The 20,701-nt window shown below is 35.8% G+C and overlaps 1 protein-coding gene across 1 annotated transcript in view; it reads right to left on the reverse strand.

Moving 5' to 3' along the window:
* The window catches only part of LOC148005601 (ralA-binding protein 1-like), a 96,550-nt gene that overhangs the window by 9,784 nt on the left and 66,065 nt on the right, over nt 1–20,701 (reverse strand). Inside the window, 9 exon segments of the mRNA XM_087551467.1 lie at nt 6,216–6,471; nt 7,910–7,925; nt 7,927–8,097; nt 8,484–8,593; nt 9,965–10,147; nt 13,545–13,608; nt 15,215–15,292; nt 19,613–19,694; nt 20,306–20,347. Coding sequence (XP_087407593.1) covers nt 6,216–6,471; nt 7,910–7,925; nt 7,927–8,097; nt 8,484–8,563 — 523 coding nt within the window. The 5' untranslated portion in view covers nt 8,564–8,593; nt 9,965–10,147; nt 13,545–13,608; ... (1 more) ...; nt 19,613–19,694; nt 20,306–20,347.

The raw sequence follows: 20,701 nt of genomic DNA on the forward strand, positions 1-20,701 counted from the left end.
AGAAAAGCAAGATCTAGTTTCAAAATCATATTTAATCATGATGCTGGAGGACTTCAAGAAAGACATGAAGAACTCCCTTAGAGAAACGCAGGAAAACAGAAATAAACAAGTAGAACCCTATAGAGAGGAATCACAAAAATCCCTGAAAGAATTCCAGGAAAACACAATCAAACAGGTGAAGGAATTGAAAATGGAAATAGAAGCGATAAAGAAAGCACAAAGGGAAACAACCATGGATATAGAAAACCAAAGGAAGAGACAAAGAGCTGCAGATACAAGCATCACCAACAGAATACAAGAGTTAGAAGAGAGAACCTCAGGAGCAGAAGATTCCATAGAAATCATCGACACAATGGTCAAAGATAATGTAAAATGGAAAAAGCTACTGGTTCAAAACATACAGGAAAACCAGGACTCAATGAGAAGATCAAACCTAAGGATAATAGGTATAGAGGAGAGTGAAGACTCCCAGCTCAAAGGACCAGTAAATATCTTCAACAAAATCATAGAAGAAAACTTCCCTAACCTAAAGAAAGAGATGCCCATAAACATACAAGAAGACTACAGAACTCCAAATAGATTGGACCAGAAAAGAAACTCCTCCCGTCACATAATAGTAAAACACCAAATGCACAAAACAAAGAGAATATTAAAAGCAGTAAGGGAAAAAGGTCAAGTAACATATAAAGGCAGACCTATCAGAATCACACCAGACTTCTCACCAGACACTATGAAAGCCATAAGATCCTGGACAGATGTCATACAGACCCTAAGAGAATACAAATGACAGCCCAGGGTACTGTATCCAGCAAAACTCTCAATTAACATAGATGGAGAAACCAAGATATTCCATGACAAAACCAAACTTACCCAATATCTTTCTACAAATCGAGCACTACAAAGAATAATAAATGGTAAAGCCCAACATAAGGAGGCAAGCTAAACCCTAGAAAAAGCAAAAAACTAATCATCTTGGCAACAAAACAAAGAAAAGAAAAGCACACAAACATAATCTCACATCCAAATATGAATATAACCGGAAGCAATAATCACTATTCGTTCATATCTCTCGAAATCAATGGTCTCAACTCCCAATAAAAAGACATAGACTAACAAACTGAATACTCAATGAGGACCCTGCATTCTGCTGCCTACAGGAAACACACCTGAGAGAAAAAGACAGACACTACCTCAGAGTGAAAGGCTGGAAAACTACTTTCCAAGCAAATGGTCTGAAGAAGCAAGCTGGAGTGGCCATTCTAATATCGAAAAAAATCGATTTTCAACTAAATGTCATCAAAAAAGATAAGGAAGGATACTTCATATTCATCAAAGGAAAAATCCACCAAGATGAACTCTCAATCCTAAATATTTATGCTCCAAATACAAGGGTACCAACATACATAAAGAAACCTTACTAAAGCTCAAAGCACACATTGCACCTCACACAATAATAGTGGGAGATTTCAACACCCCACTCTCACTGGACAGATCATGGAAACAAAAATTTAACAGAGACATAGACAGACTAAGAGAAGTCATGAACCAAATTGATGTAAAAGATATTTATAGAACTTTCTATCCTAACACAAAAAGATAAACCTTCTTCTCACCACGTCATGGTACTTTTTCCAAAATTGACCACATAATTGGTCATAAAAAAGGCATCAACAGATACAGAAAGTTAGAAATAATCCTATGCGTCCTATCAGACCACCACGGGCTAAAGCTGGTCTTCAATAACAATAAGGGAAGAATGCCCACATATACATGGAAGTTGAACAATGCTCTACGCAATGATGACCTTGTCAAGGAAGAAATAAAGAAAGAAATTAAAGACTTCTTAGAATTCAATGAAAATGAAGGTACAACATACCCAAACTTATGGGACACAATGAAAGCTGTGCTAAGAGGAAAACTCATAGCTCTGAATGTCTGCAGAAAGAAATAGGAGAGAGCATATATCAGCCACTTGAGAGCACACCTAAAAGCTCTAGAACAAAAAGAAGAAAATACACCTAGGAGGGATAGAAGGCAGGAAATAATCAAACTCAGAGCTGAAATCAACCAAGTAGAAACAAAAAGGACCAAAGAAAGAATCAAGAGAACCAAAAGTTGGTTTGAGAAAATCAACAAGATAGATAAACCCTTAGAAGAGTAATGAGAGGAAACAGAGAGTGTGTCCAAATTAACAAAATCAGAAATGAAAAGGGAGACATAACTATCGAATCAGAGGAAATTCAAAAAATCATCAGATCTACTACAAAAGCCGATATTCAATAAAACTTCAAAATCTTCAGAAAATGGATAATTTCCTAGACAAATACCCAGTACCAAAGTTAAATCAGGAACAGATAAACCATTTAAACAACCCCATAACTCCTAAAGAAATAAAAGCAGTCATTAAAGGTCTCCCAACCAAAAAGAGCCCAGGTCCAGGCAGGTTCTGTGCAGAATTCTATCAGACCTCCATAGAAGACCTCAAACCAATACTATCCAAACTATTCCACAAAATTGAAACAGAAAAGATTGCTACCGAACTCCTTCTATGAAGCCACAATTACTCTCATACCTAAACCACACAAAGACCCAACAAAGAAAGAGAACTTCGGACGAATTTCCCTTATGAGGATCGAAGCAAAAATACTCAATAAAATTCTGACAAAACGAATCCAAGAGCACATCAAAACAGTCATCCACCATGATCAAGTAGGCTTCATCCCAGGCATGCAGGGATGGTTTAATATTCGGAGAACCATCAACATAATCTATTATATAAACAAACTGAAAGAACAAAACCACATGACCATTTCATTAGATGTTAAGAAAGCATTTGAAAATATTCAACACCCCTTCATCATAATAGTCCTAGAAAGAATAGGAATTCAAGACCCATACCTAAACATACTAAATGCCATATACGGCAAACCGGTAGCTAACATTAAACTAAATGGACAGAAATTTGAAGCAATCCCACTAAAATCAGGGACTAGACAAGGCTGCCCACTCTCTTCCTACTTATTCAATATAGTTCTTGAAGTTCTAGCCAGAGCAATCAGACAAAAAATGGAGACCAAAGGGATATAGATTGGAAAAGAAGAAGTCAAAATATGACTATTTGCAGATGATAGGCAGTATTTTTCTGTGACCCCAAAAGTTCCACCAGAGAACTACTAAACCTAATACACAACTTCAGCAAAGGGGCTGGGTATAAAATTAACTCAAATAAATCAGTAGCCTTCCTCTACACAAAAGAGAAACAAGCCAAGAAAGAAATTAGGGAAACGACATCCTTCATAAAAGTCCCAAATAATATAAAATACCTTAGTGTGATTTAACCAAGCAAGTGAAAGATCTATATGATAAGAACTTCAAGACTCTGAAGAAAGAAATTGAAGAAGACCTCAGAAGATGGAAATATCTCCCATGCTCATGCATTGGCAGGATTAATATAGGAAAAATGGCAATTTTACCAAAAGTGATCTACAGATTCAATGCAATCCCCATCAAAATACCAATCCAATTCTTCAGAGAGTTAGACAGAACAATTTGCAAATTCATTTGGAATAACAAAAAACCCAGGTTAGCTAAAACTATCCTCAAAAATAATAGGACTTCTGGGGGGGGGGATCAATATCCCTGAACTCAAGCAGTATTACAGAGCAAAGGTGATAAAAACTGTATGGTATTGGTACAGAGTCAGACAGATAGACCAGTGGAATAGAATCGAAGACTCAGAAATGAACCCACACACCTATGGTCACTTGATTTTTGACAAAGGGGCCAAAACTATCCAATGGAAAAAAGATAGCATTTTCAGCAAATGATGGTGGTTCAACTTGAGGTCAGTCATGTAGAAGAATGCAGATCGATCCATGCTTATCACCCTGTACAAAGCTTAAGTCCAAGTGGACCAAGGACCTCCACATCAAACCAGATACACTCAAACTAATAGAAGAAAAAGAGGGGAAGCATCTCAATCACATGGGCACTGGAGAAAATTTCCTGAACAAAACACCAATGGCTTATGCTCTAAGATCCAGAATCGACAAATGGGATCTCATAAAACTGCAAAGCTTCTGTTAGGCAAAGGATACTGTTGTTAGGACAAATCGGCAACCAACAGATTGGGAAAAGATCTTTACCAATTGTACAACAGATAGAGGGCTTATATCCAAAATATACAAAGAACTCAAAAAGTTAGACTGCAGGGAGACAAATAACCCTATAAAAAAAGGGATTCAGAGCTAAACAAAGAATTCTGAGCTGAGGAATGCCGAATGGTGACAGCAAATGCTGGTGAGGATGTGGAGAAAGAGGAACACTCCTCCATTATTGGTGGGATTGCAGACTAGTACAATTGTAGGATGATGTCACAGGTGAGGCAGGTACAGGATAGAAGGAGGCCTGTCATTGGAGGAGAAGGAAGGATGGGTAGGAGAGAAGTTTGAAGGAAGAGGAGACGACTAGGGGAGAGGGGAGGAGACAGGGCGGAGGAGAGGGGCTGAGAAGCCCTGGTAGGAAAAGATGGCAGGTGATGTTAAGATTCTGCTCTGTGTATATACAGGTTTTTATTAATGTTCTCAAGGGATGGATAGTACCAGGCTTTTTATGTTTAAGTGGGCAATTATATCTTACCAATTGGATCTAAGATTATTGTATTGTGTGTTCTTTTATGTGAGGGTTTGAGTGTAGGGAAGTGTGCGGCTGGGCTGTGTTTGCGCCAAGATAATCTAGCAGATATCTTGGGGCACTGTGGTGAGGACCTAGCAGGGTAAAAGACACCGTTAATCTTTTTTATATTTATCTGGGCACTGCGGTGTGGGCCCAGCGGGGTAAAAGACCAACAATACTTTTTATTATTTTTATATTTTTACAACAGATGGCGACAACCATTCTGGAAATCAGTCCGGAGGTTTCTCAGAAAATTGGACGTTGAACTACCTAAGGACCCAGCTATACCTCTCTTGGGCATATACCCAAAAGATGCCCCTACATATAACAAAGACATGTGCTCCACTATGTTCATAGCAGCCTTATTTATAATAGGCAGAAGCTGGAAAGAACCCAGATGCCCTTCAACAGAGGAATGGATACAGAAAATGTGGTACATCTACACAATGGAATATTACTCAGCTATCAAAAACAATGACTTTATGAAATTCATAGGCAAATGGATGGAACTGGAAAATATCCTAAGTGAGGTAACCCAATCGCAGAAAAACACACATGATGTGCACACATTGATAAGTGGTATTAGCCCAAATGCTTGAATTACCCTAGATGCACAGAACACATGAAACTCAAGAAGGATGACCAAAATGTGGACGCTTCACTCCTTCTTTAAAAGGGGAACAAGAATACCCTTGGGAGGGAATCGGGAGGCAAAGTTTAGAACAGAGGCAGAAGGAACATCCATTCAAAGCCTGCCCCACATGTGGCCCATTCATATGCAGCCACCCAATTAGATAAGATGGATGAAGAAAAGGAGTGCAGGCTGACAAGAACTGGAAGTAGGTCTCTCCTGAGAGACACAGCCAGAATACGGCAAATACATAGGTGAATGCCAGCAGCAAACCACTGAACTGAGAATGGGACCCCTGTTGAAGGAATCAGAGAAAGGACTGAAAGAGCTTGAAGGGGCTCGACACCCCAGATGACCAACAATGCCAACCAACCAGAGCTTCCAGGGACTAAGCCACTACCCAAAGATTATACATGGACTGACCCTGGACTCTGACCTCATAGGTAGCAATGAATAGCCTAGTAAGAGCACCAGTGGAAGGGGAAGCTCTTGGTCCTGCCAAAACTGAATTACCAGTAAACTTGATTGTTGGGGGGGAGGGTGGTAATGGGGGGAGGAGAGAGAGGGGAACACCCTTACAGAAGGGGAGTGGGAGGGGTTGGGGGGAATAACAATCGAAATGTAAACAAGAAATACTCAAGTTAATAAAGATGGAAAAAATGTTAAGAATCAATATATCACTGTAAGTATCATTTCTTTACATATTCTTAATTTCTTAATCTCATTTCTGTGTTTAACCTCTAGCATAACCTCAGGACCAGTGGAAAGAGGTACTAAAGTTTGGAAGCAAATTCTAACAATAGGATAATATCTATAATGCACAGGTGAAATTTTCCCTCACATGGTAAATCCTTCATTGGTGTTTGTTATAAATCATACTTTAAGTTCTGGGAGTAGAACAACTATGTACCTAGAAGGCCCGCATAGGGAAGAGCAGCTGGACTTTTCGGCAGTGTATTATAGCCAGGAGTGCATGTTTTCCCAATGGGGCAGCTGCTGAGTCCATGTTCGGTTTCCTTAATGTTTCCAATATTTGTTGCATTATTCTGGGAACATGAGGACTTTCCTCCAGGAGGATGATATAGTGATGTTCCAAGCCACAGTGCAGCCAAGTCCTCTCCAAAAACTTTTGGAGAATTTTCGATCATAAATTCTACTAGAGAAATCTATGAAAAAAGAGGGCAAACACAGAGGGTCTTTGTCATTTTGCATGGTTGCAAAATCACATTTTACTTCTTAGTCTTGGAGGCTAAAAATATGCCGTTCAAAGTTCTAAGAAAAATTTAGCTGTTAGAAATAGGGGCAGGCTTTTGTCAGAAATTTAAAAGATCGTGAGATCAGATGTTCAAGTGTGATCATCACAGTGCAATGTTACATAAGAGAATGATTTCCAGTTTTTACATTGTGTTGGCTAGTATGTGATACATACTGTACACTGAAATAGCTTTGGTTACATTTTACACATATATGTGTGAGCATGATTATAAGGCTGCTTATAGAAAGGCAGAGCTAAGGAGGGAAGATGGCCTCTGAATGTGGGTACCATTCTACTGAAAGTTCCCATGGGCTGTCTAAAAAGTAAGAGATAGGCAAACCCATCTGAGCAGTGAAATTCATGTGTCTCAGTGCAATGCAATGGTAACAGTTGCATCAATATATCACGGTAGGTGCCATTTCTTCACATATCTTTAGTTAATTACTTAACCTTAATACAGTGATGACTCAGTGCAGATGCAATGGTAACATCTTGATTTTATGATTCATTATATTGGGAGGTATTTGAAATAAGATCTACTGGGAGGAAATGGTATAATTATGTATCTTCAATGGCAGGTACTTTGGGACCCTGTCTTCTCCTGATCTTTGATTCTACACAATATGAGGAATATTATTGTTTCTCAGTTGAGTTGTTTTACAGTATGCTCCTTACAGGTCCAAGGACAATTGGTCAATTAATAATGGATCAGAAACTCAAATACTTAGAGTCAAAATAACCATTTGGTCACTGTACTGCATAAGTTTTGGTAGTTTATTATAGTACTTGAAAGATGGCTAACATAGAAAAGTATACACAATAATTTCTCTAAACCAATCATAACCAGCATCCTGAAGCCAATGGTATTTTACTCACATTAATCAGGAATTCTTAAGGACCATATCTGATAAAAAAAATCCAAATTGCATTGCCTTTTTTTGTTGGGGAAACCACCTTGAAAACAAGTAGAATTTCACACATTCTACACTGAATATGTCAAAATTAAGTCTTGATTGCTGAACCAAGTACCTAGGATTTTTTTTGTATCATTTCACAGCATTTGTTCTCACTGGCTTAGTCTAAGGATATTCTAAATGACAAAGACAAAAGACTGAGTCACTGATCTCAAATACCCATTTATATTTTACTTAAAATGCACCAATGATTCCTTCTCTCCAGAAGAACACCTTTCAAAGCTGTACTTACTTTACAAAATGAAACAAAACAAAAACCAAAACAATCATCATCAACAACAACAACAAAATAACCAAGATTCTCAGGGTAATCCTGTTTTCCTGTCTCATTGTAAAGGCTTATCAATGCTAGGCATAAAGTTCTTATCTAATTACATTTTTGCCAATATCATGTCACTCCATTATTGCAGGAGCTGGGCATGAATAAGAGACATGGAGCTAACCCAACAGATAGGTGGTAAGAAGACACTTCATTAAAAGGAGAGTTATTTTTAATTTCATATAATATACAAAAAAGTTGCCTCAGAAGAGCCGCATTTTCAGGTGGCATTTTATCTAAAAGACTGAACACAGAGACAGTTATTTTAAAGCAAGTATACTCAATTTGTAAATATAAAGGAAGGGAACGGAGTAATCATATCGTATGCAGGATGCACTGTAAATAAAATGAAAGAATTTGTATTCAAATTATTGCTTGAAATATTTACCCAATTCAGAAAAGAGACAAATCTAATTGGAATATGAAAGTAAGATTATAAGCCTGGGCTACTGTAATTCCCACTGTAACACACACTCTTTTAAAAGTGTCTTCCATGTTTGTGAACAATTGAAAGCTTTTGCTGTCTCTCAGTGTTCTTAGTAAATGTTTCTGTGATATGTAATCTCTAATGTGTGTAAGCAAATGTTACTTCTATTTTGTTGATGTTGTTCAGAGTTTGCCAACAGTTACCTCTGCACTGCGGCTAATTTCTCTTCATCATTGACCTTTTCGGGTACACCAATCCACTCATCATATAGTTTTGAAGTCATTAGACTTCCCTTGATGTTTTGGAGGAAGTCCTTATAAAGAGAGGAAAAATATTTTTTGTGGAAAAAAATTAAACATGAAAATTATTCAAAGTACATTCGCCTGTAAATTTCAGTTTAGTTCTAACTTTCTTCACAGTTCCCCAAATTTCCCCTAGATAGAACGTTCCATGATATGTGGGCCCAGTAAGTTTCATCTATTTAAGCTATTTACTAAAGAGTAAATTTTCAGATTTACTTGGACTACAGAAAAATCTTTCCTTAGCTCAGCATGCCTCTAGTAGACAGTTGAGCAAACTAGCACATATAAGCGATCAATACTCCAGTTCGAATACTATTTTTAAATGATAGAAACATACAATTATGATATGGTATTTTGATGGGGATTGCATTGAATCTGTAGATCGCTTTTGGTAAAATGGCCATTTTTACTATATTGATCCTGCCAATCCATGAGCATGGGAGATCTTTCCATCTTCTAAGGTCTTCTTCAATTTCTTTCTTCAGTGTCTTGAAGTTCTTATTGTACAGATCTTTTACTTGCTTGGTTAAAGTCACACCGAGGTACTTTATATTATTTGGGTCTATTATGAAGGGTGTCATTTCCCTAATTTCTTTCTCGGCTTGTTTCTCTTTTGTGTAGAGGAAGGCTACTGATTTATTTGAGTTAATTTTATACACAGCCACTTTGCTGAAGTTGTTTATCAGCTTTAGTAGTTCTCTGGTGCAACTTTTGGGATCACTTAAATATACTATCATATCATATCATCTGCAAATAGTGATATTTTGACTTCTTCTTTTCTCATCTATATCCCCTTGACCTCCTTTTGTTGTCTGATTGCTCTGGCTAGAACTTCAAGAACTATATTGAATAAGTAGGGAGAGAGTGGGCAGCCTTGTCTAAAGATATTTGTTATATGATTTGAAATGAGGTTAGAGACTGGGCTACAAGGCTAAGGTGATTTCTAGTCAAGCCTGCAACAGATTATCTTCAACACCATACATCTTGTTTTTCTATGTAGATTTCATTGCAATAGATTGTCAAAATATAGTTCATAAGTAATTTTGTGCTCTAATCATGAAACCACTTGATGGGAACATATCACGATCCATGTCTTAGACCTGCTTATTCTAATGGGACAAAAATGTGTGTACACAGTGTCTTGGCATACCAGTTTATGGCAAATATCTGTTTAGGAAAAATGAAATGTTCTCCCTATAACCAAGATTAGTCTTCACATCGGAATTTAGAGTTTTCTTAATATGGACCTGAAACATACTGCTTTAGTGTGTTTTTTTTACAGTGCCCCTCTTAAGCAAGAAAATGATAGTATGCTGTGATATTTTATGACAAATTAAAATGGGAACTAAGAAAAGCCACCTGAAGGAAGATGACAGACTCACCTTTTTGCTGCTGGCTTCTTGCTGAGTTTCTGGGCTTCAAGATGAATTTCCCATGTACATCAGCGTTTAGGTATTTCATGATTACCCCAGGTAGGGAAGGGAAAGCTGTAAAATTTCTTAAGTCCCGTGAACTTAAGTTCTTTTGAATATTTATCATTCTAATGTCATGTGGATACTCATGCCCTATGAGAAAAAAACATGAATTGTAACTACTGTAACTGAATATAGGCAACCCTTCTGATACAATTTAGAATGCTTTGCTGTATTTCTTCTCCTTGTCCTCCTCCTCCTTCTCCTCCTTCTCCTCCTCCTTCTCCTCCCCCTCCTCCTCCTTCTCCCCCTTCTATTCCTCTTTTCCTCCCCCTCCTCCTCCTTCTCCTCCTCCTATTCCTCTTTTCCTCCTCCTCCTTCAGGATAATGTAGACTATAAATACTAGAACATTAGAACCATTACAGGGATACTATAATAAATTAAGCTGAGAACTCTAAAAATAATGAGGAGAAAATTTTCAGTGTATCACTTTGTTTAGAGAATATAGACCTAAGAATGCACTGTGTAGGGGGACTTTTGCTGTATTCTTCTCTATCCATTTTAAGACATGCCTGTTGGAGTATTAATACCAATAATATTTTTACATCATAAGAATCCTACTTCACCGGGGTTGGGGATTTAGCTCAGTGGTACAGCACTTGCCTAGCAAGCGCAAGGCCCTGGGTTCGATCCCCAGCTCCGAAAAAAAGAAGAAGAAAAAAAAGAATCCTACTTCACTCCTCTAGCTTCATATTAAGCAATTCAAATATTTCACACTGCATACATAAAATAAAATGAGCACTAATTGTCTTCACAAAGATAATTGTGATATCCTATACTAGCAACTTAAAAGCACAATGAAAACCCATATCAAAAATAAGAAAACACACTAAAGAGAAGCAGACAACAGGAAATAATATTAAGTCTGAAATCAATTAGAAACAGAATCCATAAAACCAAGATCCTGTTCTTTGAGAAAATCAACAAGACACATAAACCTAAACTAAAAGTCTCAGAAATAGTATGCAAATTAACAAAATCAGAAATGAAAAGGGAGAAATAATAGAAATTGAAGAAATTAAAAAAAAATCATCAGGCTTTACTACAAAAGACTATACTTGACAAAGCTTGAAAATCTACATGAAATGGATGATTTTCTAGACAGATACCACATACCAAAGTTAAATCAAGATCAGATAAACTAATCAGTCCCATAACCCCTAAGAAACTAGAAGAATTCATTAAAAACAACCAGCAACAATAACAGTAACAAAAAGACTAGGGCACAATGCATAATTCAGTGCATAATTCTACCAGACTTTCAAATAAAAGCTAATACCAAAACTCCTTAAAGTATTCTCAAAATAGAAACAGACCTACAGAACTTGCTGGTGAGATTGTAGAGAAATGGGAAAGCTCTTCCATTACTGGTGGGATGGCAAACTTCTACCACCACTCTGGAAATCAATCTGGCTGTTCCTCAGTAAACAGGAAATAGTTGCACCTGAAGATGCTGATATACTGGTCCTGGGCATATAGCCAAAAGATGCTCCACAGTACCACAAAGATGCGAGCTCCACTATGTTAATAGAAGCCTTATTTGTAATAAGAAGCAACCCTGATGTCCTTCAACCAAAGAATGGATACAGATAATATGGTTTATTTACACAATGGAATACTATTCAGCTATTAAAAACAAAGGACATCGTGAAATTTGCGGGCAATTGCATGGATCTAGAAAATATTCTGAGTGAGCTAACCCAGACTCCAAAGGACATGAATGGTATATATTCATTAATCAGTGACACTACACAAAATATACAGAATATCCATGACACTAAAAGTTAAACCATAAGGAAAGCCTAAGTAAGGATGCTTCAATCCCACTTAGCAAAGGGAAATAAATAACCATGGAAGGCAGAGGGAAGGAGAGATATGTGTGAGGGTGGAATGGGAAGAGAACAGGTCAGGATCAGGTATGGGAGAGACATGAGAGAGGACAAGGGACCCAAGAGAATGAATGGAAATATACAGCAATATCCCAGAGACATGGGATAGGTGTGCTCCCAAGAGTCAGGGTAGGAAATTTTGCCAAAACTCAAAATCACGCAGATGTAAAATTTGAAGAGACCACCTTTTTAAATCAGACAGGACACCTGTGGATGGATAGGGATACTAACACACCTACAAAACTTTCAACCTCAAATTGCTCCTGTCTAAAAGAAATGCAGGACAAAAATGGAATAGAGTCTGAAGCAGTTACCAGTCAGTGACAGGCTCAACTTGGGATCCATTCCATTATTAGGCACCAATCCCAAATATTATTACTGATGCAAAGTTGTGCTTGCAGCCAGTAGCCTAGCATGGCTGTCCTGAGAGGCCCTGCAAGCAGCTGACTAAAACAGATATAGATATTACATCTAACCATTGGACTGAGGTCAACAACCCCTATGGAAAAGTTGGGAGAATTGAAAGAACTGAAAGGATTGGAAACATCATAGAAAGACCAGCAATATCAACCTGGACCCCTGGGAGCTATCAGAGACTGAGCCACCAACTAAAGAGCATACATGGGCTGTTCAGAGGCCACAGGCACCTATGTACGAGAATGTTTTCTTATCTGGCATTAGTGGGAGAGCGTGCTCTTAAGTCTGCAGAGACTTATGTCACTGGTATGAAGGTCAACTTTATCAGTTAGAGCTTCAAATTTTCAGTAGCTTTTAAAAGATCAGCTTTGCAAGAATACTTGGTGATCTCAAATTTTTAATTCTTATTCAAACTTTTCTGATAATTTTATTACTATTATTTATTTATTTGGCAATAATCTAGTGAGAAAGAAAAGAAGGCAACAAACAGAATAGCTGTAATTAAGTCAGGTTGTCTCCAGAAATCAGAATATGATTTCATATTCAGTTGCAGAATTATTGGTCATAGGAGATGTGAACTGAATATTTTACATGGATTTGGAGAAAGGGCTATATTTCTAATATTCATTACAAAACAATCTACATAATTTGGAATAAATAAAAAAGTGAAGATTTTACATTTTAGATTTAAACTTGTTTCTCTGTGTAAGTCATTCACTCACATATATACCTGATCTCCATGTTAGACTTGGTGTCTGTGCAGGTCAGATGTGGGAATTAGATCCCCTGAAACTGGAGTTATAAATGGTTGTGAGCTACCATGTGAGTGACGGAAACCCTTGAGATATATAGCTAGGAAGAGTTTCTGTAATGATCACCAAATGACTTTTTAAAATTGTTTTCTCCAGAAACAATATGTCTAGAGTTTTGTTTTGTTTGCCTTATCAGGAAAATTGTTTCTGAAACAGAAAGCACAGAAAAATTCCTGTCATTCTAAGGCTGTTGATTATGAGGTATTAAATTGTATCTGAATGTTATATTAGTAATTAATTATGATTTAAATGAATGAAATTATATTTAAGTCATTCTGCTTTAGTGTTTATTCAAGTTTAAGACTAAATAATTAAAATAGTGAGGATTTACCAAACTCAGCTAGTCCCTCCTTAGATTTCCCTGTTATTACCTTGGAGTACTCTTGGAGCTTTCCCAGGGCCAAGACAGAACCACAGTTGGTAATCTTCAATGTTCTGGGAGGCAAAAAGAACCAACCATCACAAATAAACTGACATCAGAGTCTTGAAGAGTCTAGTGATTTCCTTTACTTACTATTTCTAGCTCTCTAGCAGGGAAATTATTTAAACCAGTATTAATGATATTTCCTCTGACCACAGGTTTGAGTAAACGGGACTGATTTCAGGAGAAAATCTTTGGGTACTTGCCTTTCCTCTTGGAGGGAGCCTTGATCTACTGATCCACAATAAAATAAGAAGTTGCATTCAGCCATTACCACTAACCAAGACAAATAGTATTATGAAATTTCTTACATCTGTGCAGACTGTGTGTGGTATATTGAACTTCGACTTAACATGAGCACAGAACCTAGTGTCCACAGAGGCATATACTCATGGTGGCTATGATGAGTTTAGCAAAGTTAACATTCAAAAGATATGATAACTTCGACAACAGTGAACACAAGAGTCAAAAACAGAGAGTCTTTGAGGGTGCCTAGAAGTGAAAACAGCCTTTGGCTTTCATTGAGAGATGTCCAGTCTGTGGAGATGAAGGACATGTGTCTATCCTGGAAAATAGGCCTGATGCTGAAAAGAAGTTCTAGAACATAATTACTGCACACAGTGTTATGGATCCATTTGAAATAATCATCTAAATAGAACATTCTGTTGAAATATTGAGCACCCTCTAGGAATGGCTCTAACTGGAGTTATTATTAATTTTATTTTCTTGTAGACTCCTATTTAAAACCAATGACATTGTCCCATAGAGTTTTTAAGTGTTAAATTAGCAGACAAAAAGCACTCAAGCAGACACACCACCAAATACCCATTTACACCCCAACATACATGGAGAGGTGATAATGAAACAGAAAGAGAAAGAGAGTGAGAGAGAGAGGCAGACAGAGGTAGAGGGGCATAAAGTTAGAGAGGCAGACTGACATGTGGATTCTCATTGTACAATCTCACAGAAAGCGATAGACAGGGATGCATAAACACAGAGAAACACACACACACACACAGTTACAAAGAGATACACATGCACATTTAAAAATAGAAAGACAATATATACACAGATATGTATGCAGAAAAGACATAGAAATGTAGACTCATTCATTAAAGATTTATTAAAAGTTAAAAATAAATACACTAGAACATGTACACTTACACGTCCACACAAGAGAAATAAAAACAAGAAGAGATGGGAAAGACTACAGAATTATATACAAAATAGGCAGTATAGCCTAATTTAAAAAAAAAGAAGAAGAAAGAAAAAATATTCCCTCTAACATTGGCGTCCTTTAAATTAGGTGTGAGCATATGACAAATTAATCACAATTTATTACAGTAGATATGTATTATCTAGTGAAACTACACATACAGCTCAAACCATTGGGCTATGAGTTTCATTTCACATAAAACTAGACACAAATTCAAGAAAAAAATGTCACTCAAAGGACTATTATTATGCCTTCAATAACTTCTGATTAAAAAAGAGGCATTTGTAAAATATGATTTGTAAATGTATCATGATCAAATTTCATCTGTATTTACACATTTCCACATATGTGAATCTCAAAAGCAAAATTCAATTTTAACTCAAAATAGATTGAAAGTAACTTACATGCTTTCTTATCATTGGTAGTAACTTGCTGATTATGTCATTCACCATATTGAAGTTTGTTGCTGTTACATATAGAGGCTATAGAATGCACAGAGAGAAAAATGCTATAAAATAACCTGAGAGCTCATGAATACAAAATTAATATGATCTAATCAGTATTTACAATTTATAATCTGTAACAACTCCTCTAATGTATAACTTATTTTCTTCCCATAGGCTAAGTCTGGAAGACACTCAGTCTACCATATTTATTTTAGAATTTAGTTCTTGGGTACTGAAAAATCAAACATAACTGTAACAGGTTGTGTATGATAAAGGGTGACTAAGAAGCCATGGGTGCTAGAGCTCAGCATCCTGATTTCTCTTTCATTATAGCAGAACGTAGTCAGGGAGAGCACTTAAAGAGAGAGCGGAGACGTTTGCTTCCTCTCCAACTGGACTTCCATCATTACAGCCTGACTTCCATGTGCTTCACATGCACAGTTCTAGAAAAACGAGGTTGGGAAGCAGCGCAATTATTTTTATAAAAATTAAAATTAGTGAGCACTCTTATCATATCAGGGTTTGTAAATACTTAGATGGCATACAGATATAGAGTGTTGAATTCTTTTATGGTCATAGATCTAGGGATCCAAAATTAATATTTTAGAAACAAGATCCCATTTCTTAACACTCCCAGGAAAAAACTATTAGCTCTCTACTGCCTCTCACATTTAGAATGTGCTCCAGAGACCTAGGAAGACAGCAGCAAGAATATAGCTGAAATCAAAGCATAGTAATTGGACAAGAAACCACTGATGTACTGGAAATCTAATAAATAACCAGACAGTGAGTAGATAAGTATATTTTTATGAAGTTAGTATCTTCTAACCTCTATGAGGATTGTATCTAAGAAACAATCCCTTAAATAAGAAACACAGCACATGTGCTCTCTCCCTATCCATAACAACCTTGAACCCAAACCTAAGAAAACCACTTCACAAGCCATCTCTTTTACAGAGGTTTCATTCATTATTTTTTAATTTTTACTTTTTATTAATCAACTGATATGCATAATGTATTACTTTGAAAATAATATGAGTAAGGGTCTGTGTCTGTGTGTCCATGTGCGTGTGCCTGTGCGTGTGCCTGTGTGTGTGTATGTTTGTGTGTTTGTGCATATGTTTGAGTGCTTCTGATGATTCATCCAAGACCCCAATGTTACATTTCAGATTAGTAGAATTTTATGAAAAGGACAACTTACACTAACTGACTTTGTATCTTTTTATGCAGAGGCTAACAATTATGCAAAAGCATCTTAGAATAGACCAGCTCTGATCTTGTGGTTGGAATGTAACAAGAAAGGAACAAATTTAAGGTTTTGTTCAGAATGTAAAATTAATCACCTATGGGTGAAAATATAGATCAGGGCTCAGAAATCATACATCCCAGAAGGAAATAATCACCTGCAAGTTTCCTTCTTACACCAATATGGCACATTGAAATATGTATATATATTCATAAAACACATACTCATAGGAGTACACACACACACACACACACACACACACACACACAGAGACACACACAGAGACAGACACACACAAACACGTAAGCATAGAACATTTAAAGAAAAGTAAAGCTTCTGATATTTTGATGAATAACTGAAAACATTGGTATAATTTTAAGACAACAAAGTTTTATTATAAAGAATTCTGCACATGAGATAGAGTAATAATTCACATGGGACTTTAATTCACATTATTGAAAAATATTTGTTTTCAGAGCATTAGAAACATATTAATGTCTAATTAATGATTGCAAAGATGTATACATCTCTTTCTGATGGTGATTTTCTTTGTAAAACAGATTTCAAGACAAAGAGACTTTTCAAATAAAATATTTCTACAAATAACGTTTTTAAAGCATGAAAGTTAAAATAGAACTGGTAGTTTTATTATATATACTAAAATATTTCTTGACTCATGATGAACCACAGAAATGTAAACAATTCTTAAGAGAGAAGATCAACCTTAGAATAGTTCACATGCTCCTTCTATGAGGAATAAAATGTTTTAATTGTTCAAAGACAAATAAAATATTTAATGTAAATATATTTGCCTATATCTTCAGATAGAAATAATAACTGTAAATATTGAAATTACATATTAATAGACTAAATGTGAAACAGTGAGGTGATACTATCACTAGCAAGGTATGAATTTTAAAACAGATTACTAAAATCATGGAGGAATGTAGTAAAATGCTGTCCCCCAGCCATGGCATAAGCATTGACTCATGAGGACAGTGCAGTTGTTTTCTATACAATGCTAAGACCAAAAGTCAATATTTTATACATTGGTAATTATTAAAGTCAAGAAAGGGAAAGAACATGAATATGGGGAAAGGTTTGGGGATATCTTGTGATTGTGCAGGTGATTTGGCATTTCTATACTTACATGAAATTATCGAGTAAAGATAATTCTAAAATCATCTGCATCTATCTATTTTAAAATATAAGCAGTGTCTTAGGGATCTACATTCAATCTTAAGAGTAAAGAAAAAACAAAAATTAGGTGGAAAAATCCTAATATAAAAATAGGATTAAAACATTTTCCTAATTTATCCATAGAAAAACTTTACAGGTTTATCTTAAATGTAATGAAATACATTGATGATTCAAAGAATTTATAAACTATAAAAGAAAAGGCTAAAGTAGAAACAAAAAAAAAATCAAAGAAAACTAATAAGAAATTGATATATATATAAAATATATATATGAAGAATTATTTCTGAATACTGACTAGAGAATATGGAGAAAGAAAATAAGGGAAGATATTTAAAAAAGGTAGAAGAATGTTTTGATGATCTGATATTATCTCTTCAAAGACAAAAATGAAATAAACATATAACATGAATAAAAGTTAAAAATTATCTATTACCAATCTTCTGAACTACACGAAAGGTTTTTAATAATTATGGTAGGATAAAATATTAAAGCACTAGAGTCGTAGGAGAGAATTAGTAAAAATGTTCATGTTAAAGCAAATGGATCTAAATCAGAAAAGTGTACAACGCTGAGCATTTGCCACAGCTGAAGTCAAAGAGCAGAGGCAAGAGAACATTTCCCTATGGGAGGTTCTGCTCTTCTGCTCTTCTCTGTCCTGAGGACACATATGGTTCAGCCAAGCTGACGAGTTTTCCCTGATTTATGTCACTGACTCAAAATCTATTTTATACTATATTAAAATACTGTTTTGTGTAACGGGGACCTGGTATGAGTAAGAAATTGCTTGGTGATCTAAAATATCTTCATTATATTCCCCTTTGTAAGTCTAGTGCAGTGTCCACAGTGACATGTTAGAACACTGACTCTAGGTCCATTTTGTACCCATTAGCATTTATGAAAGGCAGAGAGGTGGTGATCCCTGAGTCACAGTCTATTCTGCTTTACAGTAGGAAATGTCTTCAAAGCTCTACATGTTACATAGTACTTAAATTTTTGATCTGCGCTAAACCCAATACTGGAAAGTGGACAATAATATGAGCCTGAGAAAAATAGACAATTATTCAATAGATATTTATGTTTATCTCAATGATAGAACTACTGTATAGTATTGTGAGGTTGTGAGTTTTATCCTAAACACCATACACAAAGATGAACACACACACACACACACACACACACACACACACACACACACCCCACTGTTAAATTTATAAAGGTAATTTCTGAACAGAAGTCACATGCAAAGATACCCTCATGACTAGATTATTCAAATAAACATGAGGATGAAAGCCATGACTTTGTAGCTGGTATTCAGAGGAAGGTACAAGGATGCATAGTAAGAGACTTAGAGAAAGAGCACAGAATGGAGATAAAGAGCTAGTATATCACTGAACACTTAGGTATGGAGAGAAAATGTAATGCTTTATGATAATATTATATAATAAAAATAGTTTACTAGTCATAAATATTTTAAAATGAATAAGGAATAGTGGAAACAACACACAAGTCTATATATAAGCAATAAGGACTCAGGAAGGGGCAGTTTAATTGTAGTAATAATACTTCACTTGGAAATATATGCTGTTGGAAATATTTGGTTCAATTTTCAGTGATATAACAAACAGTATTTCCTCTTTTTTGGATCTCTAGTACATGAATCAGTCTTGTTTCATGTTGCTCTCTACACATCACATATGAGAGTCCTATGTCTGCATTGACTACAGATATAATTTCCACATAATACTGTCTAAATTCTCTCCCTCAGTTTCTCTGTCCCTCTGTCCCTCCCCTCCTTTGTCCCGCTCTCCCCATCCATGCCCTTCTTATGTCTCCATCTTCCATTACTTTACAGACTGTCTCTCTCCTAGTCATGAACATAGAATATTAGTTTTGGTTTTGTATTCACATACAGTGTCACAGCATGCAATGTCCTCAGTGAATATCCGCACGGGAAGTTCCATTTTGTTGTGTTTCTTGGCTTCACGAATGGATCTGTGAAATGCAAGAAAAATATACAATACAGCAGGATTAATTAGGAGCTTATTTCAAGGTAATCTCTGTTAATATTTTTTTCAGAATCATCTTAGATTTCAATATAAGAAAATAAGATCAGCAATATTCACTATTCGACTGGTGAATACTCAAAAATGCTTCAAAAACAGATATAGTCAGGTAATAACACAGTGACCTAAGTAGTATACCCAGTCCTCAAAATGATGTGCCTGAAACAAACAGAAGGATAGAAATTTGCTTGACCTCAAAGGAGGAAGCAGCAGATGGTTTGAATGTGCATGCCAGAGTGATATCTACTTAGTGGAATTTAAAATAAGACTTGAGAGTACTGTTTACTCTAATACAAAGAGGAAATAATAAATGCAGAACTTCTGAAAAAAAAAATAAATGCAGAACTTCCACAAAATTAAATAAAATAAGGAATGGACAGGAGAACGCAAAGCATTTTCCATTGACCATCTAATTAACAACTGATTTCGAGACAGAATATCAAATATATATAATATATATATTTTATATATATATATATGTATATATATATATCATTCCTGTATCACCAAGGAATTAAAATATTAACAAAAGTAAAATACCTTTGTAGAAAGAAATACCACCAAATGGTCTGTTCCATGGAACTGTGAAATTGAAAAAAATTAGAGTCATGATAAATGGTAAGATTTTTAACGTTATTATGCATAAAATATCTTACGTCTGTGGCCATCAATTATGGTATAGGTATATTTGGCAGTCTCTACATGATTCCACCTCTAAATGACCTAATTTTTGTACTGTCGTGCTGTCATATGACACTTTACCATCCCTAAATATAATATTTGATAAGAGAGAAACCCTAAGCATTAAAGAACAATCTTTTGAGATTTTACTAGAGGAATAGAAAACATTCAGAGAACAAAAGGTGATCTCTTTTGTCAGAGTCTATGACAAATGCTTTTCCATGTAAAGAGCAAAGTCACAGAGCCTAGAATGCT

Source organism: Rattus norvegicus, chromosome 5 (genome assembly GCF_021556685.1).
Source record: "Rattus norvegicus strain SHRSP/BbbUtx chromosome 5, alternate assembly SHRSP_T2T, whole genome shotgun sequence".
NCBI lineage: Eukaryota > Metazoa > Chordata > Mammalia > Rodentia > Muridae > Rattus > Rattus norvegicus.